At 40.1% G+C, this 25,000-nt stretch overlaps 1 protein-coding gene across 13 annotated transcripts in view; it reads right to left on the reverse strand.

Moving 5' to 3' along the window:
- Positions 1–3,464: 3,464 nt before the first annotated feature.
- Positions 3,465–25,000, reverse strand: part of LOC123506483 (katanin p80 WD40 repeat-containing subunit B1-like) — a 92,869-nt gene continuing 71,333 nt past the window's right edge. For 3 of the 13 annotated variants that reach the window (XM_045258609.1, XM_045258604.1, XM_045258605.1), the window contains 15 exons: positions 21,561–21,779; positions 20,914–21,039; positions 20,059–20,246; positions 19,479–19,629; positions 18,348–18,508; positions 17,890–18,014; positions 16,497–16,550; positions 14,480–14,654; positions 13,185–13,298; positions 11,865–11,993; positions 10,967–11,390; positions 10,383–10,657; positions 9,859–9,942; positions 9,325–9,444; positions 3,465–9,079 (listed from right to left, as the gene is read on the reverse strand). In XM_045258609.1, the coding sequence (XP_045114544.1) occupies positions 8,947–9,079; positions 9,325–9,444; positions 9,859–9,942; positions 10,383–10,657; positions 10,967–11,390; positions 11,865–11,993; positions 13,185–13,298; positions 14,480–14,654; positions 16,497–16,550; positions 17,890–18,014; positions 18,348–18,508; positions 19,479–19,629; positions 20,059–20,246; positions 20,914–21,039; positions 21,561–21,779 (2,478 nt within the window). In that variant the 3' untranslated portion in view covers positions 3,465–8,946. The remainder of the gene's footprint in view (positions 9,080–9,324; positions 9,445–9,858; positions 9,943–10,382; positions 10,658–10,966; positions 11,391–11,864; positions 11,994–13,184; positions 13,299–14,479; positions 14,655–16,496; positions 16,551–17,889; positions 18,015–18,347; positions 18,509–19,478; positions 19,630–20,058; positions 20,247–20,913; positions 21,040–21,560; positions 21,780–25,000) is intronic. The other 10 variants (XM_045258612.1, XM_045258607.1, XM_045258615.1 and 7 more) reach the window with 7 other exon arrangements.

Here is a 25,000-nt window from a genome sequence, read left to right on the forward strand (position 1 = left end):
GACGTCACAGCCTGGCTCGGTGGTCTGATGACGTCACAGCCCTGGCCTGGTCTGGCGGTCTTATTTACGTTACGCAAATCATTTTGAAAATGACTTATCGAAAAAACGCCGCTAGACCAGAATGCTTTACATATTCTGACTTGGCACATATTTTAACTAATACCAAAAATATAAAGAGATTCCAAACCCCGGTAATATCAAAGATCTTTTAAAGGACTATAAATAAAATATTGGAACCTTGACCCACCTTAAAAAAAACTTGAATGTCCGCCCATTCTCACTTCAAAGGAACGAAACACCCTTTAAAGAATATGGACAGTCTTTTCCAACACTTTTGAGAGAGTTAGAACCAGAAATAAATCATTCACAGGGGTAACAACAAAAACATTATTGGAACATTAACATCGTAAAACAAAAAATCCACCCTTGACTAATTCCACTGACCATGAAAGTGAAACACTATAAAACACATCAACTATTTTTTGAAAACAATAACAACTTAATACTGCCTCAAACAAAAATTTTCACAAGACAGTTCTGAAAATTTGGCGCCAAAAAACAGCCTTATTTAACACAAAAACAACGCCAACAACAACATGCTGCGCCCACACACGTACGGAAAAACACTTCAAACACAACCAGATACTTGTAGAAAGCATCAAATCTTACTTTTCAGCCTAAATGAACTGTCCAAGAATTAAAGAAAATATTCCTGGATAGTGGGCGGGCCGGGGTAGGCATATCCAAGATGGCGGTGGGCCGTGGAGGGGTCGACCCCCCTTGTAACTCACTTAAACCTTCACCAAACTTAAACCTGCTCATGGTTCGTGTATCTCAATAGCTGATATGAAAGGTAGTAACGCGGCTGCATGTTGTGGCAAGACAGGCGTATAATACTGAGAGATAAGGCTGGAAATACTGATAAATATGGAATCCAAGATGGCGGCGGGGTCTGGGTTCGTGTGGATCCCTCCCCTCTACCTCACAAAAACATTTAAGAATGGCACGAAAGGCATTTGATGATTTATCCTAAGTTACCCCTTGGCTGGCTCGCCTCAAAATTAATAAACACTCACTTTGATAACGTAGTCCTGCTTCTGTGGCTCGGTTTCGTGGCTTAGTCCAGTAATAAGATGAATTGCAGACGCGGAGACACCAACGCAGCCTTGTTATTGTCACCAGAACCTTCAAAAACACTCGTGAAATCCAGTATAAGTCACTTCAGTCCGAGTCGTTTGCCTGTAGAAATTTTTTTAATATGTCTCAAGAATCGTAAAAACACTCACAATCCCGTGGTAAATCAACCGGAGATTTTTCAATGTAGTAGTATCTGCTAACTCGCACACCTCCTACTGTCACAAAAGACTGACTCTGACTGAGGAGTACTGGGAGTGGGAGGGTTGGCAGCACCGTGGCGCTGTTGTCTGTCTTTGCGTAGCCACAGTCGCCTATTAACTAGCTTATTACTTGAAAGAGAAAGTCTGCCATCAGAGTGGATTTGATACTACTGCATAGATAGGTAGTACAACTTGTCCTATACTTATATTAGTATTGATAAGAATGATATAATTAGGTATCAATTAAGTAATGTGAATCGTGCTGGTTCCTCACTGCTAACGCGCGTTAACTATAAAATGACATTTTTATCAGAAATGTCTTAACCAGGCTATGGTTGTTACTCTACGCTTGTTTTTTTCTTAATGTAACAACCATCAAGCAAACATAACCACTGTGTCTGCATGTCTGTACTCTGTATCTTTCCTTCCATCGAAAAAATCGGCCCTATAGGATTACTTTTATTCAACTGAAGACATCACAAGATCTGGAGGATTAGCTATTCATTTGTAAACACAACAAACTTCAAAGCTCGAGTGGTTATGTAATATTTACTACGCGTCAGAACAGGAAAATATCTAGTTTAGTGTCCCCTTCAATTCTGCGATATGCAACAATTCACAGCATTATAAATAATATATGGAGTGTGTTTATGCATTTACAAAATGTGCGCAGGTGTGGTGAAGGTTTGGTAAATATGGTGTGTGTGTGTGTGTGTGTGTGTGTGTGTGTGATCTGTCACCACCACTAAGTCCACTACTACTATCATTATTGTTGCTACAACTACTACTATTACCACCACCACCACTACTATTTCAGCCCCTGATGGTGGTTGCGTGTGCCATGTTTTGAGAACTGAGTTTGCTACAACTATGTAACACACACACACACACACACACACACACACACACACACACACACACATATATATATATATATATATATATATATATATATATATATATATATATATATATATATATATATATATATATATATATATATATATATATACGCATCTAGGCTTGTATATCAAGAATATGAGCTTGGGACTAATAATCAATTGCATGCACAGGCCTATTGCCGTAAAACTGACAACCTTTGACGCCACTATTGTCGCCCCCGAAAGTGCCGCTCGAGGCGGAGTCCCCCTTAGCTCCGCCCCGGCCCTTAGAAGAGCATCGCCTCTTCTACACCACAACAACTTACCAGTTCACTGGCAAGGCTTCCTCCACTGACGTTCGGCACTCAAACTCGATGCATCACCACCTTGTCAAAACTTTAGCAGTGTTTGGCAACGGGTGATAAATGAGAGAACTTGCGCTCCTATCTCCTAATGTATTTCTTTCTATCTTTCATCATCTTTCCTTCTCCATTTTCTACGTATTCCGTCACTTCCTCCTAACCAGTTATTGTAACCCCACTTCATAAGTAAACTGCTAAACTGTTAAACTATTCTCTTCCTCACTGTCTTCATTCTCCATATCCAGATTCCTCACTGCCAATAGTGTAACTACTTTTAAATGTTTCGCCGCAGAGATAATAAATCGAGTTTTGCCATTAATATATATATATATATATATATATATATATATATATATATATATATATAACCGTAAGAACACTTTAAAAATACTTCTGTATGTCTATTTTTAATGGATATAAGAATAATTGGCAGGGTTTTCGCCTGTTAACGATGTACAAATCTTGTTAATAAGTCACTAGTAACGTGTCATTTCACCACGGGTATTTTCAAAGGCCAAGGAAATCATAACTCGCGTTTCCAAGTGTTTTGCCTATCATAACGTAGAAATCTTGGCAATACGTCATGAGAACTGTAAAAACACCCTGAAAGACCTTGATTAAATATTCTTAGCAATTGAAGGTAGTGGAGCTGCGGCGAGTGCTTCAGAGAAGGTCCCTTGATGTAAGTTTAGATGCGAAGCTTGAAATTTTACTTGGATCTGGCTGGTTTTGCCTAAACTACATCCTCCCCACGCTATTCTGCCCTCGTCCTCTCCACTCACTCCAGACAAGACTATGGATGATGCAAGTATAATTCTTTAGTCTTTGGACGGGACTCACTCAAGAGGGCAAAAAAGATTAAGAATGGGTATAAGAAAAATGGATTAGAAATTAACAATATTTTATTATCACAAACTCTGTACACCGTATTATCTATTTACACTATAAATATTCCTCTCTCTCTCTCTCTCTCTCTCTCTCTCTCTCTGACACACTATGGATTAGATGATGATCTGTTGGCCTGGGACTTTAATTCATTGTAATATACAGGACCATCCATACACACACACACACACACACATTTTCCATCTAAATACCAATAAAAACATTTTCCATATCTCTTCTTTCCGTTGCGAGATTGAGAAAGTTATTACTATGAAATACCTAGGAGTTTTTAATCTCACATTCCTATAATTTCTTGTCCCTTCCTTTCTTCTAATATCACTGTGTCAACAGCTTTATTTTTTCTTACAAAATTTTGACAGCATTCTCTCTCTCTCTCTCTTCCACATTTTTCTGCATTCTTCTTAAGTCTTCCTCCATATGCCTTCAATTTCTTCATCATATGCATATTTATATTATTCAATCTTCTAATTTTTTTCCTAACATGACAACAACAACTGTGACAGACAGAAAAATGTGACCACTTTTTGATATCCTTCATAGAACATTAAACACTTGAGTAACAAAATTCCTCACCATTGTTCAGATTTTAATTTGTGCTGTTTAATAGATTTCTGTTTAATCTCTCATGCTTTTAAACAGATCAAGTGATAACATTGTTTCCCCTACAAAAGACCCCACACTAATCATTCAATAAGTGTAGGAATTTAATAGTTTCTTGTGTTAAAGCACACATTTTTAGTAGAACAACAAAGCAATCTATTTTTTCCCTATACAAAATCCTACACTTAATTGATCAATGTGTGACAATTCTACAGTTTTCACTCTAAATCACTCATTCCTTAATTTTCTTAGCTAATCAAGAGAGTGGCATTCAAGTTTTTTTTCTGTACATGCAATCACAAACTTGCTTAACCATTAGTGTGACAATTTCATTTCTAACTTCATATCACACACATTTTCAATTCTAGCTCATCAACAGAGGGGCAGTCAAATTTTTACCTATCCAAAATCCCACATTTGGTTAATCAATATGTAAGTGTGGCTATTTAATTTCTAACTCCATACCACACAAATAGTTTTGTTTTTTTTTCTTTTGCTAATCAACAAAGTGGCAGTCTAATTTTTTTCCTTACAAAAAAATCCTGAGACTCAATCATACACATTGTCACACAATCATTCCTCACTGTAATGCAAGACCAACACACGGAACGCTCACCAACACATGAATGGTCCCGAAACGAAAGAAAAAATTACATGAATAAAACCAGCAGTACTTCCAGATTCACAGTACTACAAGTAATTTTGAGACTTTCAACATCAGAGTTCAGGCATCACATCTGACAGATAACTGGAGATATGGATGCAAAAAAACATAAGACAGTTCCTTTGAGATCCAGTTAGTTATTGATAGAATGAGCACCAGGTTTGAAGCGCAAGACAGACAGACACACATACATACATACACACAAGAACAGAACCAGTTGCAAAGAGTTGACGTACAAAACAACCAAGCATCACCGCCCCAACACAGCCTTTGCCATGGTTAGAAAAACATATTTAATAGTAAACTTAAGCTACATATTTGGTTAAGAAAGTATGTAGTAATAGTAGTAGTAGAAATAATAGTAGTAGTAATTGTAATAGTAGCTGTAGTAGTCCTTCAGGTGACTCTTGGAATGAGAATTTTTAGTACTTCAAGTTTTATAACTCCAGTTTAAGTCAAGTTTCTGCTCAACAATAATTGGAGGATTCTTGGGGGAAAAAATAAAAAGTTGGATGGAATTCTACTATACCTGCTGCTCTTGATGGTATACATAAATAAATACAACACCTCCATCCCTGCCTTTGATTTGAGAGGTTTTAGTACATTGCAAACTAGTATAGCAGGACAAAAAGGCAAACACAGGATGAGAAACTCTACAGAACTTCTATATCAGTTTATCTCCCCATCACTACAAACTTTGGCCTATTGATCCTTCATTGCCTTATCTACACTTCCCACTCCATCCATGTATTGTCAACTGCTACCCAGATAACAGGGATGAGAATAAAAGAGGGAGTCATCCATACACTGCTCTGCCTCACACACATAGCCTCCTTTCCTCCTCCTTTCCCAAACACTAATATTCTATCTATATCAATTTATACCCCCCACTCTGACTACTGCTATGCTTTCTCCTCATGTTTGAATATTGTGACATGAATTTAAAGCTTTAAACACACCACTGGGAACAAAGAAGTGATGCAATGATTTAAATCTTTTACCATCTGTTAATTTTCTGTCCCACACTCATGTAGGGTTGTTCAAGTAACATTAACAGGTATTGTCACTACCAATCAATGTTTATTTTACCTTTACTCTCACACTGCAAATCAAATACCTGTACTTCTCACTCTTAGATGAGCTAATAATGTAGCTTTACACACACAAATAACCTACTCTCCCCAAGTACTTACACTTCTAAATTACTTGCAGAACATTTACATACTTCATCTCTGCCATACTTACAAAAAAACATTGATAAACAACAATTTTGCTCAACTATATCTTAACGGTCTACCATTCCTGAAGAAGCATCAACACACAACACTGCTATCAATATTAAGATCACGTCATGAATTTCAAAACTGTAATGTAGTATTCCCATATTGTCCAATTTAAACAAACCATATTCATCTTCAGTACCTCCCATAATCCTAACATACCTCCACTTCACAAACAATGAACAGACTAATTTCCATGCTGTTCAAAAACTTAAACACACTTGCACATTATACACACAAAAACCATTCAAGACCTCAGAACATTTGGAAAAATTTCTGCAAATCCTTGAGAATGTTCCTGTCTTGGCAAGTGAGAATCAAAACCTGGGGCTACCAAAGCCACTTCCCAAGCCAATCCAAGCCATCCAAACTCATCCAGTGATCTGACTCAAGCCACCACAGCCTCGTCTCGCCTGCTGCTTCTTGTTTTGGGCTTATGAGGTTAGTCAAAAAGCACATAAACAGCTGCATGATTGATTGGCATAATATCCAATGCCCTCTCACTAACCCAAGCGCAGTGTTCGTATATAAATTCACAGTAAAGATAAAATACGTAACACAGATCTGCTACCACAAACCCTCCAAGGCACGAAACTGCTGACTGACTGCATTAATTGGCTAAGAGAAAGCACTGTCTGTACATTGAGGTTACTGGAGAGGCCAAACACACTTAGCATTGCTGACTGGATCTTTCCCTAAAGTGTGTGTCCAAGGTGGCTCTCTCCAATCCACCTGTTGCTAAAAATGATGCCTGGAGGTTCGTAACTCTTACTTCAATGGGGCGGAACAGAAAGAAAGGCTTAAAAACAATACTGCAATATAATAATGAATGTTTTGACCAATTGTGTACATGTTTAGCAAGTGATTGTGTGGTATGAGGAAAATGTAATGAGAGATGCTGAGAGTAAAATAGTTGGTTGAAGCATCTTGATGGAAATGGAATGGGTAAGAGAGGAAGAGGAGGCAGGTAGAAGGATGATAGTAAGGAATGAAAGGATAAAGCACAATGAGTAGAATACAAGACAAGAAACAATGACACAATAACAAAAGTATCAAAGTAACAATAAGGCAACTTGTCATAATAGCAGAACTTTAGAATAGAAAACTCCTGAGTCACAAATACATCATAATCTTATTCATTTTAAGAAATATTAGTAAGTAAAAATAAAGAAGAAAGAAATAGACATACTGTAGTGTCTCCAATAATCTGGAGAAGGAAATTTCCACAGCAATGTGCTGCAACACAAGCGTCAGTATTTGGCACTGCCCCGCTCAGGCCAGAGTGCTCAACACCTCCGATATTTGGGGGAAAAAAGGAAGTGTGCAGTTTCCCATCACTAGAGAGGAACATCAAGACATTTTGAAATTCTCCTGTATGTATCTTTTTGAGAGTTGTATGAGTTGAAGAAGGCAAAATTGTAGAGGATTATTCTCATCACAGACAAATCTAGTTTTTCTGATTGCATTTTGCTCATTTCATAATCTTGGTGTTTATATTTAACCGATAGATAAGGAAATGCAGTTTTTCATAAGATAGTTTACGTGATTCCTCCATCACTGATTGTGAGAAACTACACACTCACCAAAATGATAAATAGATATGAAACAAAATAAATTTTCCTTGCTGGCATGAGTGGGAGTGTGGAGTCCTGTGTACGCTGCAGGACATAACTCAAATGCACACACACGCACACATACATGCACACATACACACACACACTTCCTGTTGTATTTTCCCTCAAACTTTACCTTTCAGTCAGTGAATGTTAAGGGGACATTTCTACGCCACCCTCCTTTCAAGCTTCTACTGGAGTGTTCGGAGATTGACGCTAAACTAAAAATGTATTTGATTACGCACGGCAAGAGTAAAGTTTAGGGAAAACGCTCTCTTCAAAATGGGTGTGTATGAGGACCTTGAGGGAAGTGTGGGGGTCTGAGCCAAGCCAAGACCTTGCATGGCTGGTGGGAATGTGAAGTGAAATAAAAAAAAATGATGCCGCTCTTGCTCCCTGCAATGCACAAGGGAGAAAAAAACAAAGATGCGCTACTTAGCTCCAAAAAGAATCAAGGTACATATCTGGCAACACAAAGAGTTCCTTCAAATCACAACAATGGGAATGATAATGTACCATCCCACTGGTAAAGCTGAGGCAGCCACCCAGCGCCTGGTAGCCACCACGGCACATGACAACTGCTGCTGCTGCTGTTTCTGAGCTCAGCGCCACACCAGAACCAGACGCTGAGTAAAAAATGAGAAGGCACGAATTTTATGTATGAGTTGCTAAGTCACCTCACTGCACATGCACCAGTTCACCAGTACACCAGTACACCAGTTAACCAGCTGATTAGTTGACTAGTACACTAGTTCACCAGTAACCAGTAGACCAGTACAGCAACCAGTCAAGACCAGGGTGAGTCTGGCACAGTGGCATACTGCAGCTCTTGGCTCACCAGTCCATCTCCACTCAGCTGGTTCACTCTTTTCAGTGGTGTGCACTCTGGAGGATTATCTGTAATGTTATAAGCACCTATCCCATAACTCCATAAAGATATATACAGACACAGTGCAGTGGTAATAGCAGAGGTTAGGGCACTCTGTCATAATATACACCTGTTATACATACTGCATGTAGTAGTATTAATATTTGGTGAAATTGATATTAATGTTTTCTACATTGTTTTCAAAGCGTTCATCTGACTTAAAGACTAAAAAGTTCAAAAGGGGAAGCAACAACGGCTTCTATCACAACGAGCGCATTTCAAAACATTGCTCGCATGCCACAAAAAGTTTCTTGCGGGATTGCCCAGCATCTTGTCCACTGATCCTTCACTCAATCCACAAGTTGGCCACCTCACTGTTGATGTGGGCCATCCTTAGCATCTCAGCAGTGCCAAGGGAGTCACTCAGGACAGGAGCTACTCAAACGCCTGCATCAAGATGACCAGTTCCCTGTATACTGTGCCCATCTTGCCCTGCACTGTCTGCCGTTTGAGGAGGAAAGCTCGGATCGACATCATGTGGTTGTAGCATTCCACACACTTGTTGTACCTGCAGGGACACACACAGAGGATGGTCAGTGGTGCAGGACATGGCAATGGTGGAAGTGTTGGTGGTACCTAATAAAGTGTTGCTGATGTCAAACTATTAAGTTTTTTTGTTTTTCTGTGAAGTGGGGACATGAAAGTGTTCATTTCACTCTAGCATTATAGCTTTTCATAGAGAGAGAGAGAGAGCGAGAGAGAGAGAGAGAGAGAGAGAGAGAGAGAGAGAGAGAGAGAGAGAGAGAGACGCACCTTTCTTCCCTGGAGATGTCCACCCCAACAGAATGGATGGGGCCGGTCATGTTGGACTTGATCATCACTGCAAAGTTCTTGATCATGAGCTTGAGAGCGTTGCTGCCGACCGACACATGGCTGAGGAGAGGCAGTGCATTCTGTTAACATCTTGAAAGACTGAAGGAAACAAACCACCACAGACAAAAGAAGAACCAGCCCATCTTGTTAACACCTTGCAGGACTAAGGAAAATACTGTTATTCTTATTATACTAATAAAAATTTGTGAAAGCTTTAAGTTATTTTAATATTGTATTTTCTTGGATGTAATAGAGGAATGAGGGACCAAGAGAGGTGGTAACTTATATTTCATACATACAAACACACATGTGAGAGAGAGAGAGAGAGAGAGAGAGAGAGAGAGAGAGAGAGAGAGAGAGAGAGAGAGAGAGAGAGAGAGAGAGAGAGAGAGAGAGAGAGAGAGAGAGAGAGAGAGAGAGAGAGAGAGAGAGAGAGAGAGAGAGAGAGAGAGAAGGGGGGGAGCAGTGACTTACGTTTCATATTTACTCTGCAGCATCAGACTGACAGGTGGCAGGAGAGCTGTCAGGAGGTCAAGGTTCCAGCTTGATCTGCCCCGCCAATAAGAACAGTGCATCATTATATTGCAACACATTCCCTCTGCTGTTTTATAGCAATTGTTAACCTTTGCCAATAAATAGTGTGTATGTCTGTAGGATGAGGCAAAGAAGTAGCTAAATAGTGTACTCTTTTTATCCCTTTAATCTGGGAAATACATACACAGATCTTCTCCAGGTAATTTACTCAGCCAAGCCAGCACATCCACTAGATAATTCATTAGTCACTCAGTAAAAACTCTCCTCTCTTCGTGTACAAATCCCAATTCATGTTTAGTCAAGCCAGCACATCTTGGTAAAAACTCTCTTCCTATGTACTCATCCTAGTTTATGCCCAGCTAGGTTATCCCTATTCATGTCCATCCAAGCTAACAAAAACTCCTGTCCCTTCATATACAGGTCCCTATTCACATCCAGCCAAGTCAGGCCATCCAGCAACTCACGGGCGCAGGTTGATGATGGTGAGCAGGTCAGCCAGCAGCGCCTGGTCTCCAGTGTTGAGGGCGTGCTCTACCGCTGTCTTGAGATCCTTGGTTTGCCACAGCTTGTGCACAATCTGCAGTCCCCTCGCTCTAGCAGAGATGACAGACATCATGGAGGAGTGGCCACCCATGATGCTATTGATGACCTCCTGCTCTGACATCTCAGTGCCAGCGATGCCTGTCAGGCTGGTGGTGCCTGTGCCACTGCCACCCAGACTCAGCCCACCAAGCTTGTTCTGTGGGGAGAGGAGGTATGGCTGGTGTTACAGACTTAAGGCACTATTTATATTTTACACTTCTACTATAAAGCAAAAGAGGTGCATACATACTCCCAAAGTAGAAGTAATGCACAGTCTTGGAACACCATGAAAACTTCAGAAATTTAAACCTATTTGGAGTCTGATCAGCTATGACTCATGTTTTCTTTTTTGACATAAGATGGGCACTGACCAATGGTTTGAAATATAAATGAAAGAAAAGAAATAAGAAAATACTGGATAAGCAAGTACACTATTGACACAACATAACAACGAAGACAAACTCACAGGCATAAAATCATCAAAATTAATTATGCCTTTATCAGAGTGACTGGAGAAGGCTGAAGAGTATTCAACCTCCTTTGTGTTCTCCTTCTGGTAGCTGTAATCTGGTGGTTCCTTTGGTGTCCCCATGTAAGAGATCTCAGGACTTGTGGTCTTGGAGGAGCCTAGGTAGGTCACATCAGGGCTCTGTGGGACATGTGGCCTTGGTCCAGGCCTCACTAGGGCTGGCCGGTCCATGGGCTTGCTGTGGGAGGTCAGGTCAGGTTTGGAGGAGGCTTCCGTTCGACTCAGGTTGGTGATATCAGGTCGTGCCAGTTGCGGGAGGCTCGGCGCTGAGTCGTGGTAGGCATGAGAGGACACAGGAGGGACTGGCGAGGAGGACTGACGCACCAGGTAGGGCTCAGAGGGACTGTGCCGGATGTGGTACCTGAGAAAGGAAATGTCACAGCTACTAGCACCATTGTCTTAACTTCTCAATATTTCCATTAAACCACTTCCAATTCTTGACTTGTAAGGGATGAGTTTTGAATTTTGATCGACATAATACTTAACAATTTCATTCAATTTGTTCTCATATCCCTTAAATCACTCTTTAAGGAAATATTAAGAGAAGCCAGACGATTATTAAGCACCCCAATACAATACATGTCACAATTACTGTCACTAACAATATCTCTCCTATGCTCAACTTCTTATCTTATCTATAATAAAACTTGCCTTATGCTAAGTTAACCTTTTATTGCCGTCAATGCAAAAAATTCACCATGGTAATCTACTGAAGATCTATTGCTGTCGATATCAACACATCCCCTATGCTAACTTAACCTTCTATTCCAATCAGTAGCAACATCCCCTATCCTGCAGTCTCCCTCCACATTACCAAGGTGACATGGGACCTTACCTGTTGCCTTCAGACTCACACGGTGCCCCTGACATGTCTCGCGTTTCCCTGCGACTCTCTGACACGGCTCTCGCTCTGTATGGCTGGTTGCTGAGATTGGGGCTTCCACTGCCGCTGAGTGAGTGATCCCTGTTGGCAGAGATGCGTTACCTAGGCTGCCGATACACCTTTTGCACTTATTACCTTGTTGATTTGTGTCCTAAACTAACTTTCTTGTTAATTCGTGCCCTAAACACATTACCTTCTTGATCTGGTAAACTAATGGAGACTTTCTCATGTTATTTTTTGTTGCCCTACACTAGAGCCATTCTAATACACTGTGCCTGACTGGGTGATTGCACTGAGGCACATACAACTGGTTCATTGTACACACATGGACAGTACAACATAAACTTGATTCAGGAATGGCTACGGTACACTAAGGAGGCTACTTAACTAAGGTCTCACACTAGGCCACATCACATCAGGTTATGACAACACTGAGAGAGATGATTGGTTATGTTAGGGAGTGTCATTAAAGTGAAATACCTAATCTGAGTTGCTGCTATTTTGGAGGAGTGTCAGTTAATGTTTAGGTTTGTTACTCAATTAAGTTTGGGAAAGGGTCTATCATCTCTCACTCAAGTTTGAGAGGGAATCTAGCTCTCACTCAAGCTTGGGGGAGAGTCTATTGGCTCTCACTCACTCTTGAAAGGTCACCATTCTCACTCAAGCTTGGAAAATGGTCTGTTAGTTCTCATTCAAGCTTAGGAGAAAGACAGCATTCTACCTTTTATTAAGTTTAGAAGGTCAATCAGTTCCAAAGAAAATTTCTGTAAAGTAGTTGTCCCTCAGTTTTACGTCTATTAGTTCTCACTCAAGCTCATGAGAAAGTCAGCATTCTCAGTGAAGTTTGGGAGAATGTCAGTTAGTTCTTATTCAATCCACACAGAGCCATGATGCCATAACTGTGTGTCTATGGGGAGGCTGAAAGGGAGATGTTAAATTTCCATGTTAGGAGAAGTGAGAAGGGAGAGCATTCTAGCACATGGCAAGAGGAAGAGGTGTTAGTTAAGGTATATGGATATTGCAGCTGTTCATTCAGACAAAAGATGAAAAAATTCTGTAAAACAAAAGGAGAGAAAATGTCTAGCCTAGCTGTGGGAAGACAACATTCAAGGTAGGGGAAGGATGAGAAAGGGAGCATTCTAGGGCATAAAACAAAGGGTATTCATTAGTTTCAATACAACAGGGGTAGCATTCCGAGGCATAAGAGGAAGTATAGGGAAGGTCAGGGTTTGGAGGCCAGGCACCAATGACCGCAAGCTAAGGACAGTTTACCTATGGGGGGAGTTGTAGAGCGATGGGTCCTGAGTGGAGCTGCGTCTTTCGAACAGACACGAAAAACTGGTAGGGTTTGAGGGAGGCGTCTGTGGCTGGTTGCCGTTATCATATCTAGAGGGACAGGGAAGAGTGGCAGTGTGTGTGGGAATGTGTAGGAGCATGTTACTATGAGTGTGTGAAGGTGGTAAAGAGTGTATAGGTTAGACATGAGAGTGTAAGTGTGTATGTGTAGAATGTAACAGTAAGGTATGTGATGTAGCAGAGAAAAACTTAAAGGGAAGAGTGGGAAGGAGGATGAAAAAAGAAGGAGGAGAAGAAGAAAGAAGAATGATCTTGAAGGAAAGTAAAAGACAAAAGAATGAAGGGACACTTTTAAAATAGTAGCTAGTGTGTGTGTGTGTGTGTGTGTGTGTGTGTGTGTGTGTGTGTGTGTGTGTGTGTGTGTGTGTGTGTGTGTGTGTGTGTGTGTGTGTGTGTGTGTGTGTGTGTGTATACAGCTGCAGAGGAGAACAAGAGGTGACTCCAGAAGCCCAGGAATTAGAAAAGTTGTAAAAAGAAGCCACTATTTGGACTCTCACTACTACTGGCTGTAAAGAATTAGTCCAAAGCAACTTGGATCACCCTCACAAGATAACTAGAAGAAAAGAGAACCCAGCAATGTAAAAACTATCCCAGTTAGCATTGTGACTAACTGAAATTGTGAAGCATATGAGAAAATCACACAAATATGGGAATAAAGTGCATTAAGATTGATGAAGATTATATACTCGTAAAAAGAATATTACTACTGAGTTGTTAAAGGGAGTAAGTTGTACACTATGGTGAACTTGGCAAGGGATGAATGTTAGAAACTCCACACAGATATGCAGGCAAGTCTTGGTTTGTGAATAAATCATACTCTTGAAAAACTGTGAATGGAAATTACATGATTCAAAAATAGATATCTTCCAGTGAATTCATTTTGTATTATATTTCTTATGTTTTTGGGAGCATTTCAATATGTAACAAATTAGCATTAAAAAAATCAGAACAAAAGAATAGTTGATCTCAAATTAACAGCACATTCAGCATTTTCCTGATAGAACTTCACAACACTTTCACTATACGCACAAATTATACACCCAGAAAGAAAAAAAAAATATTACTACAACCCAAAACAAACACATTAACAAACCTTCCATTCACAAACCTCAACTCACCCACAGTAAACAAACCCTTCAATAAACAACTAAAAGAAAACCACAAGGGAAAAAAAAAGGAAAAGGAAAACACATCTTGCTCATCTGACTAACCTCGGGGTGGCATTTTCTCTCGGGGTAGTGATAGGGCGGGGCAGGTGAGACACGCCATGGGAGCCCCGTCTGGTGGTGTCCGGGGTCGTGGGGCGGGCTGAGGAGGCTGGCACGGGTCTTATTGGCTCTGGTCTGATCACGTCTGGGCCTGACATGACTTGTGGCACCATTGGGTCTGTGGTGAGTTGGCACAGTCAGATTAAATTGTCATGGTGTTAGTGACAGTAAAGGTAAAGTTTGTACATGTGTGACCGAGACTGTTTCATATCTAGTTTGTGTTCTTAAATGCTTCAGTGTTTCATCTAGACTAGAATATTTCAACAGGCTGCAGTGAAAGTTACAGTTGTTTTCACTCACTTCAACATGTGAATGAGAGGTGCTGATAAAGACTATAAAGTTTGTGTATGATTAACACTAAGACTAAATTTTGTATTCTTAAATGTTTCAATGCCTCATATGGACTACTTTCAACAGGCTGTAATAGACATTATAGTTAATTTCAGTCTTGACCATCCTTAAACAGGCAGTGCTAGAAATTGTAGAAGTTCTCAAAGTATTTTCAAGGTTCTGATCATAGTTTAATAAGAATTTTTGGGTTACATAACTAGAAAGGGAAAAAAACAGCCATAAGAATCTGATTACACATTTTGATGGCCTTTGAAAACAGTCCCAATGAGAGACTAAAGCATTACAGAACACCAGCTGAGGAAGCAAGGAAGCAACACACTCTATCTCCTAGTGCAGCTGTGCAAAAGTGCCTCTTGTCTGGAAGCTGTGCAGTGAAATATGATAGTGAGTCTCTGATTATTCAGTGAAACAGATATATTATGAAGTGAGTCATGAATCTATGCTAAAATCAATGGTTTTTCTTTTGCATTATACAAAGATATGAATTTGTGCTAATATCAATGATACCTTTCTATCTAAAAAGAACTGCCCGATACATTATGAAGAGTCATGAATTCACACTAATACTAATGGTACTTCTTCGATCAGATAAAGAACTGCTTGATACATTATGAACTAGGTAACAATTTTATAATCACATTTATAATAACTATTTTGTCAATCTATTAGTATCTACTGTGCTTTATTTTTATGTTTTTGGCTAGGTAGATAATTTTGTCATTCCTTCATTGCAATGACCTGAGAAAACCAAAATAAATTACATTACAACATGTTACTAAGAAAACCAAATTGTACCAAATCAAACTTTCCTTCTCTGCTGCACAACACAGGTACATAAACACCCATCAATGCAGAAATATTACCCAGACAAACTCATTTTGTTGCTAAGATAAATATTCAATGTTCTAGGAATACAAGTTTGGAATCCATTATAATACACTGGCAAGTTTTACCATTTCACACTATTGCCAGGAAAATAGTAAAACTTTCTAAATATATTACAACTGTGAACTAAAAATATACTTGCAAATGTCTAAATAACATGAAAAGAAAGATTTGTGAATTTGAAATAGCTGAAAATATCAGAATAACATGAAATTAAACAAATCTTAAAATAGCTGAAAAATATCTCAATAAAAGGAAAAGAAACAAGCTGGAAATATCAAAATAAAAATAAATACACTTGTGAAACTTAGTCATGCCTAAACACACCTCAATAACAACAGTAACATTTATAAAACCCATGATGTCCCCAAAACACGAAAGAAACACTTATAAAACTTAGCAAACTCTTAATACACCTAAACAACAAAGTAAATACACCCACAAGAACACAAAGAAACAGAGTCTGCCTTGCATGCATCCTACACCCACTCACTCGTCACCCAAACCTCAACAAAACTCAACTCAAATCCTTTACAAACAAACCACCAGAGCCTCAAATTATTTCAAGGCTTGGCAGAGATCAAATCGGTCAATCTGCAGCCCAAACATGACCCCAGCTGTGACTCCAGATGTGACCACTTTAAGTGTGGTACACTTGGAGATTCGAGCTTACTGGTAAAGACTGGCAAGAGGTGGGGAGCGTGCATGAGATACCAATACCTACCATTGTTATTGTTTATGGTTGGTTTGGGCTCTGGCAGGGGTGGAGTTCTCTGTACTGTAACAAAAGCACAACAAATACAACAGTTATGGTCAATACGGTGAATGCCGGAAACCGTTAATCAAGTTTTTTTTTAATCAACAACAGAAAAAAAATGAATTAGAGGTTGATACGAAAGCTGGAAAAAAAACAAATCTACCTACATTTTCTTTTTCTTTCTTTTCTTTTTGTTATGAGTCCTGTTAGTGCTTGTGGCAGATGGATGGGGGAGGAGAAGCTTAAGTGAGAGAAACTGGTGAGGTTAGATTAAGGGTGATGGTGGTGCTGGTGGTGATGGTGGTGGTGGTGGACTGACTATAAAAGCCTGTGGTTGTGAGATCTATTGAATATTAACCCTTTGAATGTGGTAGTGGTCTTATACTTTTATTTATTGTTATTGTTCTCTATTACCGGAACATTACTCAAAGGTAACAAAAAGATCAATAAAAGTGCCCAATAAGTTGCCAATTTAAACTGAAACCACATGATTTTATTAAGTTTCATGAGTACACATGATTTTATTAAGTTTCATGAGTACTGTCTTAAAATTTGAACTGTATTGTGTTTCATAATGTTCCCACTCTAAAAGTCTCTAATTTTGTACACAATGGAATAATTTAACAAGTTTGACAAGCTAACGAGATTTTATTGCCATTTTAAGACCAAATTCTAAAGTTATTTCAAGTTGGAATGGACTAATTTGTTTCAAGACACCACCAGGTTTCAAGAGGTCAATACATGGTCAGATCTTGTTTTCTCTACCATGCGTCACTTACTAGATGCCGCTGCAGCTGTGTCATCGCTAAAAACTGACAGAAAGAATGGGATAAACTGCAACACTAAGGAAACGGAAGGAAAAAGCTACTGAAAGCATCAAAGCGGACATCGAAAAAAAAAAAAAAAAAAAAGCCAGCGATTAAAAAACAAAGAAAAAAATTGAGGTAGTGGGGGATTTCATTCAAATAAAAAAGAGAAAATATGTTACAGTAATAGAAAAATAGAGGAAAAATGAGAAAAAAGATAAAATACACTTAAAAAAAAAAAAAAAAACATGAGCTTTCTTCTTGTATCAAAGGAATATTTAGACTATAAACAAACACGATTAATAAAAGATTCTCCATATCAAAAAACACATATAGTGAAGTTATTGAAAAAAAAAAAACATGCCCGTTGAAAAGATGAGAAAAAAAAGAGAAAAAAAAAAGAGAGAGAAAAAAAAACACTCGTGACATGATAAAAAGTGACAAAGAACCAGTGACCAAGAAAACACACATATTACTCTTTACTTGCACTGAAATCCCCCTTGCCCTCTGACCCTCCCATCCTCCTAAGCCAAGCCAGGCCAGCAAAGACTCACGTTCACGGCGCGTTCTGAAGATAACATTGTAGTCATTGAGGTTGGTGATCTCCGGTGGTGGGTCCTCCTCCTGGGGCTCCTCTCCACCTGTGTCTGACGCCTCCTCCACCTTCATTGACTCCACACTGTAAGGAAAGTGGAAGCAATGAATGAATGGAAGTTAAAGAGTGTATGTGAATTTATATTGAGGGAGAGGGAGAGGGAGAGGGTGAGGGTGAGGGAGAGGGAAAGGGAGAGAGAGAGACAGAGAGAGAGAGAGTGTGTTGGGCTTTTGGACAGAAATCACTAAATATATTTCCTTTGGCCTGTAAAATGCAATAAATTCAGGTAAAGTAACCAATGCAACTCTCTCAAATAGATATAACTATAAAAAATAAAAGAAAATAAAGACAGAAGAGATAGAGAAATAAATATAGAAAGAAAATGAGAAAGAGAAAAGACAGATCAAAAAAACTTACGTAGCTTTCCCAGAGTTCTTATCTTTACTGAAGCTCTTGCGAATGGCAGCACCATAGCGGAAGGTTGAGGGCACATCCTGCTGGGGACCACCGAAGGGCTGCACCCGCTTCAGATCCACCACATACAGCGATACATGCACCCCGTGGAAGCCGGCACCAATCTGAGAAAGGGGAAGTGGTGATGGGGTGGAACATAAGTGCTGCATGCAGGAACACTTCACTCCCTCACTGTGACTGATTTCAAAGGCCACAGAGATGATTAGCAGGGATTTCATATGTTTTTCTTTTATTGATAATAGAGAATTTTTGTTAATTTGTTACTTAAACTGTACAAACACCCTCAAAAACCATTGTAGCATCAACTGAAGCCTCTTAAAATAATGGAGGTACGACGCAGAGTGATTCAAAATACAGGTCTTCGTAGTAAGATGGGGCATGAGTGATACGGGGATGGGACACAGTAAGGAGAAGAGTCGTGGGTGGTAAGGAAGGAGAACACAAGTGATAAAAGAGATTCCCACAAGTTTCCTTCATTCATTGGCTCATTATCTTATGGAGGTTTCTTAAGATGCATTTTCAAGGGAGATTTCTTTGAAGTTTATAAAAATTTAGAGTGCCACAAAAGTACAGCAAGGGTGTTTCTAAGGCAATGTGTTCCAAACTTTAATACCAAACACTCTCTTCCACACTCACTACTTCCATTATTCAATCTGATTTATCTAATACTCTCTTGCACTCAATATCTTCATCATGCAATCACTTTTCCTGACACTCCAGCATAATGAATATATCTTGACTCCTTGTCCTTTACCTTTCTCAATGCTCTCTTTCCCATCCATATCTTCACCATCCAATCACATTTTCTGACACTTACATTCTCCAATCTCACTATCTTATTTTTTTATGATGGCAATGTTCTATACCTTTTGTCAATACTCTCTTTCCCAATCCATATGCTCACCATCCAATCACACTTCCTGACACTTTCGCACCAACAACAAACACATCTTGACTCACTAACTTCTGAATGATAGCAATATCCTAAAACTTTTCCTAACGTTGTCTTTCATAATCTTCACTATCCTAACACTAATGCAGGCTCTAATAACAAGACACATTTCCTTGACTCACCAGTTGGTTTTGGGCAATGGCAATGTCCTGTATCTTGCCCCAGCCCATGGCTACTGTGTCAAAGGTGCGGGCCGGTTCCCATCCATACACCTTGAGAACATCAGGGGAGCCGGCGTACACACAGTCCCCATCAGGATGGAAGGCTATGGTTCTGTGGAATGATGGAAGTGTGAGGGAGTGTGGGAGAGGATACAGTGATGTAGCTTTCCTCCCCTGGTTAGTAATCACATCTGTATTGCTAGGCTGACTGTTTGATCAGTGGCTGAGTGTTAAGGTGGAGTAATGTGGTGTTAATAATGACGATTGTCAATGGTGTATGTCACAAGCTGAAAATTTGCACTAGAAAGATGAAAAAAAGGAAAATTGAAGAAAAAAACAATAACAAATAGGTAAGCAATAGAAAAAAATAATATATCTAAACATTCCTATAGAATTAGTTATTCTGTTATGATGTTTTAGAATAACTGATATCAATCATGGAATTTTTGCTCGACACACTAAACTAGATGCTTCCAAAGAGGTAACATTTTGCTGTACACTTGCAACACACACACACACACACACACACACACACACACACCTAATGGGGCCAGTGTCAGCATCTGTGGCAGACACCAGTGAGAATTTTTCCAGGTCCCAGAAGTTGACAGTTCTGTCATGCGAGGCGGAGGCGAGGAGGAACTCGTGCGGGTGGAACTCCACATCGCTGACCGGCCCTGTGTGCTGTGCGAACTCCGTCATCATCTTGCCCGCCCGGAGATCCCACAGCTGCGAGTTGGTAAGTGAGATGGTTTATCATTGACAATGTAGAAATACAAAGTTAAAAGCAAGTTAAAAAATGGATCCAACATGAAAAATGATCATACAAGAACCAGGAAGCAATCAAGGGAATGAGTCTTAGTGTTGTGTGGTGGTGGTGTTGCTTCCTTGTCTAGTTCTGCTTGATGGGTCTTCTATTAATACACTACAAACTTTGTGCTTGTCATGTCCGTTAGTTTTTGATTGCTGTTTGATATAAAGTTCATTAATTATTTACTCTTACACATCATTACTTGTTCTGAAGCTACCTCTAATCTTTATTATTTTTAGTGCTAGCATTGATTTTGTATCAGAGTGAAGTTGTTAATCCTTGCCATAACAATCTTTTATAGTTCCAAGCATGTTAACTTTTCCCCCTACACTACCACACAATTTTTATCAAATCCTTACACTGAAGACAGCAATCCTTTTTATAGCACACCAAAAATCCTTCCTTTACCCAAACAAAGCAATCCTACAGATGCATAGAACACATCCTGTACAATTATCACATGAATAACAGAGAATCCTTTATGAATCCTACACTAACTAAAACCATCAACTTAAACACTACCACAACACAACCTTTCAATCTCCACAGCAGAGTACAAGAGGGTGACAGGGGAAGACGACTCACCTTAACATTGCAGTCCTCACCGGCTGACGCAATCCATTGTCCATCTGGCGAGAACTTAAGGCTGTTGACGGTGAGGTTGTGGCCCTTGTAAGTGAAGATGCAGCCCTTACGCCGGATGTCCCATAGCTGAGGAGAGAGAGGCACGGGTGAGGACGTAGGTGGAGGAAAATTGTGAAGGGAAGGAGAAGAGGGAAGGAAGAAAGGAGGGAGGATACATGAGGTGGAGAAAAGATATGAAGGGAATGGGAGGAGAGAAGGAGGGAAGGAGAGAGAATGCAGGTGGAAGAAAGTTAGGAAGGAAAGGGACTAGAGGTTTGTAGGAGGGAGGGTATGGAGTGATAAAGGACAAATAATAGCTAGGTTAGGTTAGGTTAGATCAGGGCAAGTTAGCTTAGGTTAACTTTGATTATTGACAGATGAATGTTCAGGTTAAAGAATGCTGGCTAAGTTCAGTTAGATTAGGTTATGTTAGGTTACACTGGGCTAAGTAAGGTTAGGCAAGGTTAGGTTAGGCAAGATTATGTTAAGTTAGGCTTGGTTGGATAAGACAAGGTTCAGTTAGATCATACTCATCTTAATGTTGGTCTTAAAGAAGGTTAGGTTAAGTTAGATTAAAATTAAGCAAGGTTAGGTTAGATCACTGTTACCTTAATGTTGGTGTCGAGGGAGCCGGTGCCGATAAAGTCACCGTAGGGATGGAAGTCGATGCAGCGGATGTTTGCCTTGTGGCCGGTGAGGGTGCGTACAATCTTGGTGGCCTCCAGGTCCCAGATTTTGAGGGCGCCACTGAGGGAGCCGGCACACACCAGCTCCTCCGAACCTCCGAAGCGCACACATTCTACTGGGGTGGTGTGGCCTGACAAGCTCTGTGGGGAAGGAGAGAGAACACTGAGGCCATTGGAAAAGAACAGTATGTGTCACAGAATACAATATATAACATAACAAGCTCTGAAGGAAAGGAGAACTGTTGGAAGTCAAGGAAGGACAGAGAACATAGAAGGTACAAAGAAAGAGAGCCCAGTGTTGAGAGAATATTATGTCCAAAAACGTTCAATAGGCAAGGAGAGTTATGGAAGTTATAGAAAAAAAAACTTTCTAAGTCTCAGGGAAAGTAATCTATGGCTTGGCAAGCTTCATAGGGAGGGAGAGGAGGAATGGGCAATGGAATAAAGAATTGAGGGTACTGGAAACAAATGCTGGGTGTTAGAGAAGGAAGTTGATGGTCTTCAACAGGGAAGGAAAAGGATCATAGAGAGTATATACAGAAAAGAGCATTGATGAATATGGAAAGAAAAAAAAATAGCTATAACATGACAAGCTGTACAGGGATGGAGAAAAAAAAAACATAGAGCCATTGAAAACAACTCAAAGTATCAAGAAAAGCTGTTTATGGCCTGACAACCAAAAAAAAAAAAAAAAAAAAAAAAAAACTACTGCGCATCATGGAAAGGATCTAACACTAAATAAAAAAAAAAGAAATTCTGATATATAATACTAGAATCCCTTTTAGACCAAAATACCAAAAAAAAATGAGAAACAATTTGTATTATCAGAAAAAGGATCAATTAATTCAGAAACAGGATCTATTATTATTTAAAAAGGGTTCAGGACTAAATAGAGCAATACTGGAGTCCTTATAGAGAGTTAAGGAGTGCAGAGTTGCCACCTCCACATCCTCTCCCTCTTCCCCTTTATGTAGGTGTTGCCAAATCAGGTGCATCAGTCTTCAATTATACCTTTTACACCTGACTGTCTATATTTATTATTGACTGTATATTATTATTTTTATTTTTATTTCTTTTTACATCATTCCACTTAGCTTCCAAGGTCATTCATGTGCTCTCTCTCTCTCTCTCTCTCTCTCTCTCTCTCTCTCTCTCTCTCTCTCTCTTTTTCATATAAGGGCTCTTCCATTTTTCTTCTTATGTAAGTTCCTAATGGTGTCTCTCTCTCTCTCTCTCTCTCTCTCTCTCTCTCTCTCTCTCTCTCTCTCTCTAAGAAACCACCACCACCACCCTGCTACCACCACCACCACCATCACCACAGCTACCACAACCACAACAGCTACCACCACCACCACCACCATCACCTCTTCCTATCTATTCTTATCTACTGTCTACCTTCTTTCAATTTCCCGTCATGTCATCTGGCCTCTAGTCACGTCATCCAATAACTTCATCAGTATGCCCAGGAGGAGGAGGAGGAGGAGGAGGAGGAGGAGGAGGAGGAGGAGGAGGATACCAAGAACAGGAACAAGAAGGAGGTGCAGGACGAGAAGGAAGAATAAGAAGAAGGAAATGAACAAGAACTGGAAGAACAAGATAGAGGAGGAGGAGGAGGAGGAGGAGGAGGAGGAGGAGGAGGAGGAGGAGGAGGAGGAGGAGGAGGAGGAGGAGGAGGAGGAGGTCAAGAAAAAGGAAAAATTAACAAAAAAAGAAAGAAATTTATGAAAACGAGAGAGAGAGAGAGAGAGAGAGAGAGAGAGAGAGAGAGAGAGAGAGAGAAATGACCACCGCCTGTCACTCCCTTATACGGAATACAGCCTACAGCGAGCACGCACACACACACACACACACACACACACACACACACACACACACACACACACACACACACACACACACACAGTCCAACCACGTAAAAAGAGAAGATCTGGATGTAGCAAGTCACAACCACTACCACCACCATCACCACTACCACCATCACCTTCACCACCACTACCACCATCACTTCACACCTCGGATAGGAAAAAAGAAGAAGAAGAAGAAGAAGTACAGCATGTAATAAATGAGTTGAGTTTTTTTTACCTTTCATTTCTTTTCTTTTTATTATTTCCAAGTTCGTATTTTGAACCATTGCTCTCACCTGTTTTTTTTTTTTTTTTTTTTTAATCAAAGGTTACGCGAATGGTTAGTCAAGATTTCGTGGGTTTTTTCCTCTTGAAACGTGAAGACTATTGAAAACCACAAGCAATATCCACAGGAAGGTTACTAATCAAAGGAACATGGCCTAACTATAACTACAAACATCAAAAGAACAAGAACAAAGAGAATAACTTATTGAATTGTAGTTATAGTCTCTCTCTCTCTCTCTCTCTCTCTCTCTCTCTCTCTCTCTTGATGTTTGTCTGTGCGTAAGTGTCACCTCTTCACCACCACCACCACCACCACCACCTCCTCCTCCTCCTCCTCCTCCTCCTCTTCTCGCAAGGTTACAATAATTAATAAATCTTCCATACACGGTCTCCTGTTCTTCACTGCATCCTTATCTCCTCCTCCTCCTCCTCCTCCTCCTCCTCCTCCTCCTCCTCCTCCTCTTGGCACTGTCCCCCTTATGGCACTCTTGTTTACTCCCCTTAACCACCACCATCACCATCTTCATCAATGTCATCACCATTTTTGGGAGGATGCAAGAAGCCATCAGGTAAATTTTCTTGTTTATTTTTTCTATTTTGCATCTCTCTCTCTCTCTCTCTCTCTCTCTCTCTCTCTCTCTCTCTCTCTCTCTCTCTCTCTCTCTCTCTCTGTATCTTTATTTAGAAGAACGTGAGAGAAAGAAAAGAAAACAGAATGTAACACTTTTTTCTTTCCTTTTCTCTTTTTGTCCTTGTGTTTTGAGACCGTGAAATTTATATAAGGCAGGCAAAATTTGTGGGTTTTTTTTCAATCTCGTATTTTCAGCTTGAGGTCGAGGTCTCTCTCTCTCTCTCTCTCTCTCTCTCTCTCTCTCTCTCTCTCTCTCTCTCTCTCTCTCTCTCCACTCCTTCCTTTCATTCCTTCTCCTCCTCTTCAATTTGTCTTCCATACTTCATTTCCTCCTCCTCCTCCTCCTCCTCCTCCTCCTCCTCCTCCTCCTCCTCCTCCTCCTCCTCCTCCTCCTCCTCCTTGCAATGTCTAGCCTTGTCTAATCCAGCGTCTTTAATTTCATCGTAATACAAGTAAACTGTTCCATTCTACAACCCTCGGGAAAAATGTGTGTGTGTGTGTGTGTGTGTGTGTGTGTGTGTGTGTGTGTGTGTGTGTGTGTGTGTGTGTGTGTGTGTGTGTGTGTGTGTGTGTGTGTGTCTCAAGGTTGTGTTGTGAGCGTA

Source organism: Portunus trituberculatus, chromosome 20 (genome assembly GCF_017591435.1).
Source record: "Portunus trituberculatus isolate SZX2019 chromosome 20, ASM1759143v1, whole genome shotgun sequence".
Lineage (NCBI taxonomy): Eukaryota > Metazoa > Arthropoda > Malacostraca > Decapoda > Portunidae > Portunus > Portunus trituberculatus.